Source organism: Ovis canadensis, chromosome 2, assembly GCF_042477335.2.
Source record: "Ovis canadensis isolate MfBH-ARS-UI-01 breed Bighorn chromosome 2, ARS-UI_OviCan_v2, whole genome shotgun sequence".
NCBI lineage: Eukaryota > Metazoa > Chordata > Mammalia > Artiodactyla > Bovidae > Ovis > Ovis canadensis.
The window spans coordinates 156,940,042-156,952,579 of NC_091246.1; the positions used below are offsets into that span (position 1 = coordinate 156,940,042).

The 12,538-nt window shown below is 40.1% G+C and overlaps 2 protein-coding genes across 14 annotated transcripts in view; one reads left to right on the top strand and one right to left on the bottom strand.

Moving 5' to 3' along the window:
• CCDC148 (coiled-coil domain containing 148) overlaps nt 1–8,137 on the top strand; it is a 329,833-nt gene extending 321,696 nt beyond the window's left edge. Inside the window, exon 15 of the mRNA XM_069577479.1 lies at nt 7,860–8,137. Within this exon, the coding sequence (XP_069433580.1) occupies nt 7,860–7,973 (114 nt within the window). The 3' untranslated portion in view covers nt 7,974–8,137. The remainder of the gene's footprint in view (nt 1–7,859) is intronic.
• Nucleotides 1–12,538, bottom strand: part of UPP2 (uridine phosphorylase 2) — a 98,769-nt gene that overhangs the window by 45,071 nt on the left and 41,160 nt on the right. For 4 of the 13 annotated variants that reach the window (XM_069577493.1, XM_069577485.1, XM_069577484.1 and 1 more), the window contains one exon: nt 9,722–11,946. The exons of 6 other annotated variants lie outside the window; for them this stretch is intronic. The gene's annotated coding sequence lies outside the window, so the exon portion shown is untranslated. Of the gene's footprint in view, nt 1–2,675; nt 3,641–9,721; nt 11,947–12,538 lie in introns of those variants that run through there. 3 more of the 13 variants (XM_069577488.1, XM_069577487.1, XM_069577491.1) reach the window with 1 other exon arrangement.

Here is a 12,538-nt window from a genome sequence, read left to right on the forward strand (position 1 = left end):
TGGGTGAATTTAACTCAGATGACCATTATATCTACTACTGTGCACAGGAATCCCTTAGAAGACATGGAGTAGCCATCATGGTCAACAAAAGAGTCCAAAATGCATTACTTAGATGCAATCTCAAAAACGAGAGAATAATCTCTGTTCGTCTCCAAGGCAAACCATTCAATATCACAGTTATCCAAGTCTATGCCCCAACCAGTAACGCTGAAGAAGCTGAAGTTGAACAGTTTTATGAAGACCTACAAGAACTTTTAGAACTAACACCAAAAAAAGATGTCCTTTTCATTATGGGGGGCTGGAATGCAAAAGTAGGAAGTCAAGAAACACCTGGAGTAACAGGCAAATTTGGCCTTGGACTGCAGAATGAAGCAGGGCAAAGACTAATAGAGTTTTGCCAAGAAAATGCACTGGTCATAGCAAACACCCTCTTCCAACAACACAAGAGAAGACTCTACACATGGACATCACCAGATGGTCAACACCAAAATCAGGTTGATTATATTCTTTGCAGCCAAAGATGGAGAAGCTCTATACAGTCAACAAAAACAAGACCAGGAGCTGACTGTGGCTCAGATCATGAACTCCTTATTACCAAATTCAGACTCAAATTGAAGAAAATAGGGAAAACCGCTAGACCATTCAGGTATGACCTAAATCAAATCCCTTATGATTATACAGTGGAAGTGAGAAATAGATTTAAGGGCCTAGATCTGATAGATAGAGTGCCTGATGAACTATGGACTGAGGTTCATGAGATTGTACAGGAGACAGGGATCAAGACCATCCCCATGAAAAAGAAGTGCAAAAAAGCAAAATGGCTGTCTGGGGAGGCCTTACAAATAGCTGTGAAAAGAAGAGAGGCAAAAAGCAAAGGAGAAAAGGAAAGATATAAGCATCTGAATGCAGAGTTCCAAAGAATAGCAAGGAGAGATAAGAAAGCCTTCTTCAGGGATCAATGCAAAGAAATAGAGGAAAACAACAGAATGGGAAAGACTAGAGATCTCTTCAAGAAAATTAGAGATACCAAGAGAACATTTCATGCAAAGATGGGCTCGATAAAGGACAGAAATGGTCTGGACCTAACAGAAGCAGAAGACATTAAGAAGAGGTGGCAAGAATACACGGAAGAACTGTACAAAAAAGATCTTCACGACCCAGATAATCACTCACCTAGAGCCAGACATCTTGGAATGTGAAGTCAAGTGGGCCTTAGAAAGCATCACTACGAACAAAGCTAGTGGAGGTGATGGAATTCCAGTTGAGCTGTTTCAAATCCTGAAAGATGATGCTGTGAAAGTGCTACACTCAATATGCCAGCAAATTTGGAAAACTCAGCAGTGGCCACAGGACTGGAAAAGGTCAGTTTTCATCCCAATGCCAAAGAATGCTCAAACTACCGCACAATTGCACTCATCTCACATGCTAGTAAAGTAATGCTCAAAATTCTCCAAGCCAGGCTTCAGCAATACATGAATCATGAACTCCCTGATGTTCAAGCTGGTTTTAGAAAAGGCAGAGGAACCAGAGATCAAATTGCCAACATCCGCTGGATCATCAAAAAAGCAAGAGAGTTCCAGAAAAACATCTATTTCTGCTTGATTGACTATGCCAAAGCCTTTGACTGTGGGGATCACAATAAACTGTGGAAAATTCTGAAAGAGATGGGAATACCAGACCACCTGACCTGCCTCTTGAGAAACCTGTATGCAGGTCAGGAAGCAACAGTTAGAACTGGACATGGAATAACAGACTGGTTCCAAATAGGAAAAGGAGTATGTCAAGGCTGTATATTGTCACCCCGCTTATTTAACTTCTATGCAGAGTACATCATGAGAAACGCTGGGCTGGAAGAAACACAAGCTGGAATCAAGATTGCCGGAAGAAATATCAATAACCTCAGATATGCAGATGACACCACCCTTATGGCAGAAAGTGAAGAGGAACTAAAAAGCCTCTTGATGAAAGTGAAAGAGGAGAGTGAAAAAGTTGGCTTAAAGCTCAACATTCGGAAAACAAAGATCATGGCATCCGGTCTCATCACTTCATGGGAAATAGATGGGGAAACAGTGTCAGACTTTATTTTGGGGGGCTCCAAAATCACTGAAGATGGTGACTGCAGCCATGAAATTAAAAGGATCTTACTCCTTGGAAGAAAATTTATGACCAACCTAGATAGCATATTCAAAAGAAGAGACATTACTTTGCTGACTAAGGTTCGTCTAGTCAAGGCTATGGTTTTTCCTGTGGTCATGTATGGATGTGAGAGTTGGACTGTGAAGAAGGCTGAGTGCTGAAGAATTGATGCTTTTGAACTGTGGTGTTGGAGAAGACTCTTGAGAGTCCCTTGGACTGCAAGGAGATCCAACCAGTCCATTCTGAAGGAGATCAACCCTGGGATTTCTTTGGAAGGCATTATGCTAAAGCTGAAGCTCCAGTACTTTGGCCACCTCATGTGAAAAGTTGACTCATTGGAAAAGACTGTGATGCTGGGAGGGATTGGGGGCAGGAGGAGAAGCGGACGACAGAGGATGAGATGGCTGGATGGCATCACTGACTCAATGGACGTGAGTCTGAGTGAACTCTGGGAGATGGTGATGGACAGGGAGGCCTGGTGTGCTGCGATTCATGGGGTCACAAAGAGTCAGACACGACTGAGCAACTGAACTGAAGCATTTAGAAAAGTGGTCAGTGCCATGCTATTATTATTATCATCAACAACATCATTCGAAACAGTCTTGACTTTTTTCACTTTTCATTTCTGTGTTTAAATTATGTCTATTATAGCTTTAGTAATTTTAAAGATATTCTCCTTGGCAGTCACTTTCTATATCTTATCTAGTAACTCAAATTCTTGAATATAATTTTCCTTTATTTTATGACCATTGACTTTGCTTCACACAAAAATTGTTACTTATTGTGTGACTTTATATCATGAGCTCATATTCAATGAGGCTGAATATTTTGTGAGAATCCCCTGCCACCTAGCTGAGTCTATGTTCTTCCACACTGATTTGCATTTACTAATGCCAGGGACGTTTCTGTTCCATAACCTAATTTTCTGTTTATATTTTGAAATAGGGTTTCCTTGAACGCAATATAAATTTAAACTCCAAGCCTGAGTAAGGATCAAGAATGAATTTTGTATCTCTGAGGGAATTACATGTTTTTCCCCACTGGTTGCCTAGACAGAGACAGACTATATTCACTAGGATCTCCTGTTCAGGTTGACAGATTTTTTTCTCTTGAGGCTTAGTTGCAACACCTCACTCAAAATGTGTCTACATGAACTTTAAGCCCAAGCCTCCAGGTTATTAGGTATCTGCTCAGGTCACTACTCTGGCTTTAAGTTTCTTCCTTTTTATTAGCATGTTTTGATTCTCTTCCAGAAATGTTTCATGTAGCTTTTGTAGGTATTTCCAGTTCTTGAGGATATGCAAGCTCTTCGTCTCTTAGAAGCCCTCGTAAACTTGCTTCTTCTCACAACATGATTTCACAGCTGTCTTCCTTCCTTACTAGTCTCTCTTCCTTCTCAATATTTCATTTTTCATCTTATTATCTTCCCCCATTTCATATAAGTTTCTTTCCTTCCCCAGTAGTATATTTCAATCCTAGAGACTCTCATATGTGTTATGACAACCTGAAAAGATAAATAACCTTATTAAATGCTTTTCTACCATCATTGAGACACCAAAGCATTTGAACCAAAGGGAATGCATATTGGGTTGATGCAGGCAGTTTTCATTTTAAAATCGCTGGCTTTCATCTGGTAGTAATATTTCCTGATGTTACTCTTCTCGTCTCTCTTCTGAGTATTTTAGAAATCAATATTCTTTCTGACAGTTATTGATGTGTTAGTATTCTCCTACTCCATTCCTGACTCTGATAAACTCTGCTTTGAAAAATAACCTTGGTTGATTACACTATTTTGAGGAAGAATGCCTTAACTGGCTGATCCAAATATTCAGGCCTCCTTAGCAGATATATTCCTATATTGAAGATGAGAACATTAAGCAAAATAGTCTGTCTACTGGTAACCATCACCATACCTAGTCCCAGCCCTGATTTCTCACTCACCAAGCAAGCTTCTCAGAGCCACATGACTCCTCCTGTAGAGGAAGCCCATAAAGATCGATAGGTTGTCAACCAGCAGACAATATAGTATGAACTTTCTTTCCAAAAATCAGTAAGTTAGAATTTGTTCTTATCAAAACCACAATGCAGACCTCAACGAGCTTTTGCTTTTTTATTATAGTGAAATGTACCTACTATAACGTCTACCATTTTAACCTTTTTGGAGCAGAGAAATCAGAGGCATTAGGTGCATCCACACTGTTGTGCAACTGTGACCACTACTGTATCCATCTCCAGAACTTTTTTTACCACCCCAAACTGAAACTCTGTACCCAGAGTTTCCATCAGTCTCTCATAGCCGTCTTTGCATTTGACTGTTCTAGGTACGACGCTTGTCCTTTCATGCCTGCCTTATTTCACTTAGCGTCATGTCCTCAAGGTTCATTCATGTTGCAGCATGTGACAGGATTTCATTGAGCCTTTACTTTTTTTTTTTAATTGGAGGATAATTGCTTTACAATGCTGTGTTAGTTTCTGCTGTACAACAGCACGAATAAGCTATATGTATGCACATATTCCCTCCCTGTAGAGCCTCCCTCCCACCATCACCCCCATCCCACCACTCTAGGTCATTACAGAGCACCAGCTTCCTGCTAGCTGTTGATTTGATACATGGTAGTGTATGTATGTCAAAGCTACTCTCTCCGTTCATCCCAGCCTCTCCTTCCCCACTGTGCCCTCGTCTGTTCTCTGTATCTGTGTCTCTATTCCTATATTTACCTGTTTACAGGGCAGAAATAGAGATGCAGACTGATGAACCTCCTTTTATTTTCTAATTTTATGTATTCATTTTTGTTTGGTTTACTCTTAAAATCTTTTTAAAAAATTTTATACAGGTTTTAAAAGTTTCTTTCCATTTATGGTTATTACAAAATCCTGGCTATATTCCCCATGGTGTACAATATATCCTTGAGGCCTCGACAGTTTACACCTCCCACTGCCCCACCCTTAGGTTGCACACACACCCCCAACCCTCCATAGCCACTAGTTTGCTTTCTCCATCTATGAGTCAAGTCTTTTTACTTTACATATATCCTTTGAGGGAAAGAAGATTTTTTATTAGCCACAAAGCCATAAGAAGTTTTATCTAAATGGATACTGAGATCACCGCTGACATCTCTCACTCATCAGCCCTTTAAATGCCATTCTCTCCCATAGCTTCTGCTCTGGCTCTGTCATGTTTGAACTTTCCTTAGCCTTTTAGCAAGAAAAAGATTTTGGAAACACATCATTTTCACATGAGAAGGGAATTTTTATTCTGAAATATGTATGCTATTTAACTTATTAGGTGAAAATTTGAAGGCACTGACCTTCACAAGTAGGGGAGCTGCCTAGTCTAACAAAAAAAAATAATGTTTTTAGGCAGCCCTAACTTATCTTTAAGGGCTTCCCAGGGGCCTCAATGGGTAAAGAATCTGCCTGCAATACAGGAAATGCAAGAGACGGGGGTTTAATCCCTGGATGGGGAAGATCCCCTGAGCAGGATCTTCCAGTATTCTTGCCTGGAGCATTCCATGGACAGAGGAGACTGGCAGACCATCTTTACAGAGGAGCTTATCTTTACTCCATCTCCGCGCATCCCACAATGTTGGAATGTTGTGGGAGGGAATTAGTCACATCTCGGTCACCTCCACCTGCTGCAGTTTTTTGTTATTTTTAATTATCTCAAGTTTACTTCTCCTTCTTCTTATCCTGATAGACTACCAGTCAGTTCTGCTCTATGTGCTTCAGTCACTTCCCTTCGCCTGGGAATAAGATCCAATCTCCCTCCTTACCCCCACTTCTGGGGTCCCACATAATAGAACCTCAAGCTACCTTTCCAGGTCCAGCCAAACAGGATTCTTCACGATTCTTATATATGTCCTGTGTTTTCCTCCTTTGTTTTATTTCATGTTTTTTTTTTTTCCTCTGATGACAACACGCTCCTTAGAGTCCTTTCAGAATCATGGCCCTTAAATAATAAAGCTCATCTCAAATATCTACCTTGTCCAAGAAACCCTTTCAAATTTTTTGACCTCTATACCATCATTTTCCTGATAACTCCTTGTGTGCATGCTAAGTTGCTTCAGTCATGTTGGACGTTGTGCGACCCTATGCACTGCAGCCTGCCAGGCTCCTCTGTCCATGGAATTCTCCAGGCAGAAACACTGGAGTGGGGTGCTCTGCCCTCTTCCAGGGAATCTTCCTGACCCAGGGATTGAACCCGCATCTCTTACATTTACCTGCAATGGCAGGTAGATTCTTCACCACTAGCCCCACCTGAGAAGTCCAATAACTCCTTGCTGCTAAGTCGCTTCTGTCGTGTCCGACTCTGTGCAACCCCATAGACGGCAGCCCGTGAGGCTCCCCCATCCCTGGGATTCTCCAGGCAAGAACAGTGGAGTGGGTTGCCATTACTAGAACACTCTTATTTCCACCTCTCTTTTCAAGTTTATCCAATTATCTCTGAATTGTAGTTATCCACACCTTTGTTTTAGTGCCTCAAACTTAGTAGGATGTCTGTCCATTGTCTAAAGGAGGTGACTGTGTCTTGCTCTCCCACAATACCTAGAACTGTGATTTGTGCATAGTAGGTCCTTTATATTTGTTCTATCATTTGCATGCTAGCCAATGGCATTACAACCTTAAATCAATCATGGAACCAGCTCCAGAACAGGTGTGATCTCTGGAGTCCAAGGGGAAGAAAGGAGAGGATGGGACCAGGCAGTGTAGGAGACAGATCTGGCTAGTGGGATTGGTGTCCACTGCTGATTATTTACTCAGAGTAAGTGGGACATGGGTAACATTTATTTGCCACATCATTGGTTTTTGTTGGTTACAATGTTAGGAGAAAATACAAATGCAAATGTCCATAAACTCAGATGAAAAAGTAAACTCATATGAAAGTAAAAAGAAGAAACCAGATTTTTAAAGATCTGTACTTCCTTTTCTAACAGAGGAAGGGCCAAAATCAGATTATTCAAATGATTTTTGTAACTCTGGAATGCATCCAGTGCTTCACAATGTTAATGACTAAGCTACTGTACAGAGTAACAGATTTTCTAAGAAACTTTGGAAATTCAGAAAGTAAATGGACATGATCTTAAATTACTACCTTTTGGAGGGTAATTTTTTACTAATCCTGTACAAACTAGATGATCCTGGTTTCTAGGTTGTTTGCCTGATGATTTTTTAAAACTATACTTATAAAAATAATGTTTAAATAACATTTAAAATTTCAGGGGAAAAAGTGATTTAATGGTGAGCTTTTGTTCTCAAGTGAAAATTGCTCAGTTTTTAGAAAAATAAATGTTAAGCTGATTCTACATTGAGTAACACCTATTTGGAAGGTTTGAAAAAGCAAATAAGAAATGAGGAAAACCCTTAAGAAGTAAATAATGAAGCAGGTTGCAAATTATAAGTATCTTCAGTTATTAATCTTAGGAGACATTGGATGGTAGACCCCCTGGCCAAAATTTTAGGATTATTAAGTGGTAGAGAAAGTCCAGGTGGACTGATGAATGAAATGGTTGTATAGTTTATTTTTAAAAGGGTTAAAGAAAGAACCTAATAACTAAGGATTGAGTTTGCCTAAGTTTCAATCCTGAGATGAAGATTGTAGATCAAATCCCCAAAAAAATCTACTCGTGATATAGACATTTAGAGGCACACAGGATCCTGGAGAGGAACAGTGTGGCTTTATGAAGCTCAGTATGTCAGACAATTTTAATTTCCTTCCATGACAGGATGACGAAACATGTAGCTTGGAGGCAAGCAATAGAAGCCATTTATCTGTCTTTTACTCAAGCTTTCAGTTCTGTTGTACACGGGATGCCCAGCAGCCAGCTAAGAAAATGTAAGTTGAACATTCTGTTTTTCAAGCTACAAGTCCTGGAGAGTTCCAGGAGAATTTGAAATACAAATATACAGTCTTGAATAGAAGGTAATATATTTTTTAAAGTACTCTACCAGTTAAGAAGAAAAATACTAACTTCTGTTTTGCAGTGAAACAAACAAACAAAAACCATTATAATAGAAAGATCTGCATATAGAATGACTTTAGCTTCTTACACTTTTTCCAAATGGTTCTGGGTCCCCAGATGTATCTTGGAGGCTGTATTAATGGGCCCCAGCAGGAACCAGATGGCACAATTAAACTAGGAAACAGAGAATTTACTGAACTATTTACAAAAGGGTGAGCAGGATTTAGGGAACAACAAAGGTGGTGTAGCCGGAACAGCTGTTACCAGCACTGAAGTGAGGCGGCTGGAGGGGAGCAATAACCAGAACATCAAGGGCAGCACTCTAACTAGGGTCACCCAGGACTGCGGCCTGTGGCACGGGATGCAGCTCTCCTGCCTTGACAGCCCGAGGAAGGTGTGCAAACCCGTGAATTACATGCAAACTCAGAGTTACATGTGCGAAAATGCCTTTTTCTGTGGAGTTGGTGCATAGATTGCTATCAATGGTCTCCTAAATGAATCCAAATGTTAAGAGCTATGTTTTTAGAAGAAGGATATAAAATTTAAACTCACTTTGTTGTATTTCTGAAGGTGATAGCTTTTAGTCCTCGTTAAGTGCCTACATAGTGCAGAGCACTTACTGACATTCTGTAACTATTCTATAACTGTGTAAAAACAAGACAGGAAAACTGACTGAGTATACTTTGGACCAAAGGTTGAGTTTTACTAAGATTGCAATGTGTGTCAGCTGTCTATATATATGCATATACATGTGTGTGAATTACATGTGTGTACATATACATATATGCATATGATATGTATATGCCTATGTATGATATGTATATGCATATATGTATATGTATACACATGTAATTCATATATATCTTAGCTGTGGGTGCCATAACAAAATAACCAGGGACTGAGTGATTAAATAAATATAACAGAAGTTTGTTTTCTCATAGTTCTGGAAGCTAGGAGTTCCAGATCAAGATTTCAGCTGATTCCATATCAGTTGAGAGCTCTCTTCCTGACTTGCAGATGGCCATCTTCTCACTGCATCCTCACATGGACCTTTCTCAGTGCATACGTACAGAGAGAGAAAGACAGGGAACTCTGTGGTGTCCCTTAAGAACAATAATTCTATCAGATTAGGGCCCCATCCTGTGACCACATTGAACCTAAGTCCTTATAGGCCCCATCTCTAAACATAGCCACAATATAGGGTGAGAGCTGCAACATAAGAATTAGGTGAGGGGAATACAAAAATTGAATCGATAGCAATATATATATAGATATATAAAACATGTATAATTAATCCACTTTTATTATGTGTTAGGCAGTGTGCATATTGCTGGGGGTATAAAATGGTTAATATATTGTTTCTTTTCTTTTTGGTGAGAATGCTAAAAAACTACTCTTTTAGCAAATTTCAAGTATATAATACAATGCTAAACCAGAGTCACCATACTGCATGTCAGATCCTCAAAACTTATTCATCTTATGACTAGAAATTTGTACCCTTTGACCACTGAGACCAACATCTCCCCTTTTCCTGCTCCAGCTCTTGGTAACCACCATTCTATTCTTTGTTTCTATGAATCTGATTGTTTCGGGGGTTCTACATATAACCAATACCATACAGTATATGTCTTTCTCTGTCTGGTTTATTTTATTGGTATAATGCCCTCCAGTTTCATCCATGCTGTTACAAATGGCAGGATTCCCCCTCTTTTGTGGCTAAACAATATTCCATTGTGTATATATATATGTATATATTACACACATATATATAATGCATTTTCTTTGTCCGTTCATCAGTCAACAGACACACATGCTGTTTCCATAGCTTGGCTAAGGCATATAACTATGTGAGATGATGGATATGTTAATTAACTTGACTGTGGTAATCATTTCAGAATGTATGTATTGTCAAATCATCATATTGCACACTTGAAAATATTAGAACAAAAGGATACTGTTCCTGTTGAGGAGTAAGAATCAAGTAAAAGAGCTTGATCTGTATATAACTCTTCCAATGAAGTCATCATCAAAAGACTTCTAGAAGTTCAGCTGGAGGAGTGCCTGCTAGATTCACAGACTATTCGTTCTTTTAAATTAGTGTCTTTTGACCCAGGCTGCACATTATCAGGGGAAATTATTAAAATGGGGCTTCCCAATCCCACTCTGAGAGATTCCCATTTAGCTGGTTTGAGGTGGGGCCCCAAACAGTGTTTCTGAAGGCTTTTCTGGTATCCCAGTGTGCACCAGTGTTGAGAGCCACCTGGAATAAAGGCACTGACATGCACACCTCTCCCTCTCCCCACCTCCCTCACTCACCCCTACACTACACTCTAACCTCTTGGAATCATGACTAGTTGTTCTTCTGATGATTAGTTCACATTTTATCTTAGAGGTGCTGTAAATTTTTTCTCTTTATGAAGGAACTGCTGGGCAACCCAGAACCAATTCAGGACCCACTGTCTGCCACTGCATGGGCTATACGCAATGCATTGTGCTATTAGCGTCAAGATTTGTGTCAGTGGCGGCCCTTCCCTTCCCTTTTTCTTTCCCCACCCCCACTTATGTCTAGTTTATACTATCTTGATGTACTTAAATTTTTCCTTATAAATTGTCTCTTATTCGTCTGGGGAAAAAGGAGTGATATGGATTTATAACAAATGAATGAACAAAGGAAAAACATACCAAAAATGCATGGAAACACCAATAAATAGAAATAATCAGAGGAATTTTTGCAAGTCTAATTGTTTCTTGAACTGATTTCTAGGAGGGCAAGACTGAATGAGTGTGCAGAAGGTGAGGTTAGGGGTGAGGTGAAGAGGTGGTTCCTAGACTTAGGGCAGGCATAGGTGAGTAGTGGCTGAATGCCTGCAGTAGATAACACTCCATGGCAGTCAAAGGGTAGAAAGGAAACATGAGCCTCCCAAAGAAAGCTGGGCATCCATTACCCAAGTTAACATAAAAGCACAAGTGTTCTCAAAACAGCATATAAATGAGAACACATTGATATCTCTCTAAGGAACTAGCTATGATGAATCAAGGGGAATTAAGCTTGGAGGCCTTCCTAAAGAGGGTGAATTTGGGGTTTGACTTCGACAGAGGGGAAAGTCACGTGCTATAGGAGAAAACAGGAAGTTCTAGACACCACCCCAACTCTACATTAATGATACAGAGAACTTTCCACCTCACAAAGTGGGATGTCATGGGAGGAAGCCAGGGAGAGCTGAGCTGACAAGGGATTGAAGAAGGAGAGGATGGGTTTTGCAAAGACGAGGCATTATAGTGAGAGTTTATAAGTGAAATGTTTGCAGAGAATACATTCTTCACTTCAGTGAAGCACCTAGAATGAGATAGGCACTTTTTGGGTGCTTGGGATACAGCAGTGAATAATACAAATGTAGTGTTTGTCCTCATGAATCTTATAGTCTAAACACTAAAATTGAAGACCCAAATCTCAACACAACTGCAAGCTGTCATGAATACGTTAAAGAAGCTGTAGAGGGTGCTGTGGGAAGCTATGGGTGAGGCTGGGAGGAATCTGGTTTGAGGACAGAGAAGGCTTTTCATTGGAAAAATGTCTTAGAATCAATTAATAGCCATGGTGATTGATTGGATGAGGAGGCAGAATCATCAAAAAGGTTTCCTAGATTTCTGGCGTGTGTGCACACATATACACACCCTACATAGGAGCTGAAAGGAGGATTAACTGTGAGTATTTAATTCTCTCTCTCTCCTCCACCCCATAACCTCTTCTTCTCTCAATATAAAGGAAAATAAGATTTTCTAGGAACAGACAGATAAAAGTTCAAATTGAAGGGTTATGGAGAACACTCTGAAGTACTTTCCACTTTGTCTGAAAAAAAAAAAAAAAAAAACGAAACAGTGAGAACCCCACCTAATAACTATAATGTCATTCTACCTTACTTTTAGTTCTAATCATGGTATTTGATGGCCAGTCATTGGGATGGCTTTAAAAACACTCCAAGCATGCTGCTGCTGCTGCTGCTGCTAAATCGCTTCAATCGTGTCCAACTCTGTGCAATCCCAGAGACAGCAGCCCACCAGGCTCCCCCGTCCCTGGGATTCTCCAGGCAAAAACACTGGAGTGGGTTGCCATTTCCTTCTCCAATGCATGAAAGTGAAAAGTGAAAGTGAAGTCATTCAGTTGTGTCCGACTCCTAGCGACCCCATGGACTGCAGCCCACCAGGCCCCTCCGTCCATGGGATTTGCCAAGCAAGAGTACTGGAGTGGGTTGCCATTGTGCTTAACTTAACACTCCAAGCATAACTGTTACCAAAAATGTTTCCAGACTGATGTTCCTCTCTGGGGATTGTTTATTGTCATTGATTATAGTAGGCAAAAAAATCTCTATCATGGTTGGGATTAAACTTTATTTGAGCCACAACAATATAAATATATGTATATAACATTACATACTATTCAA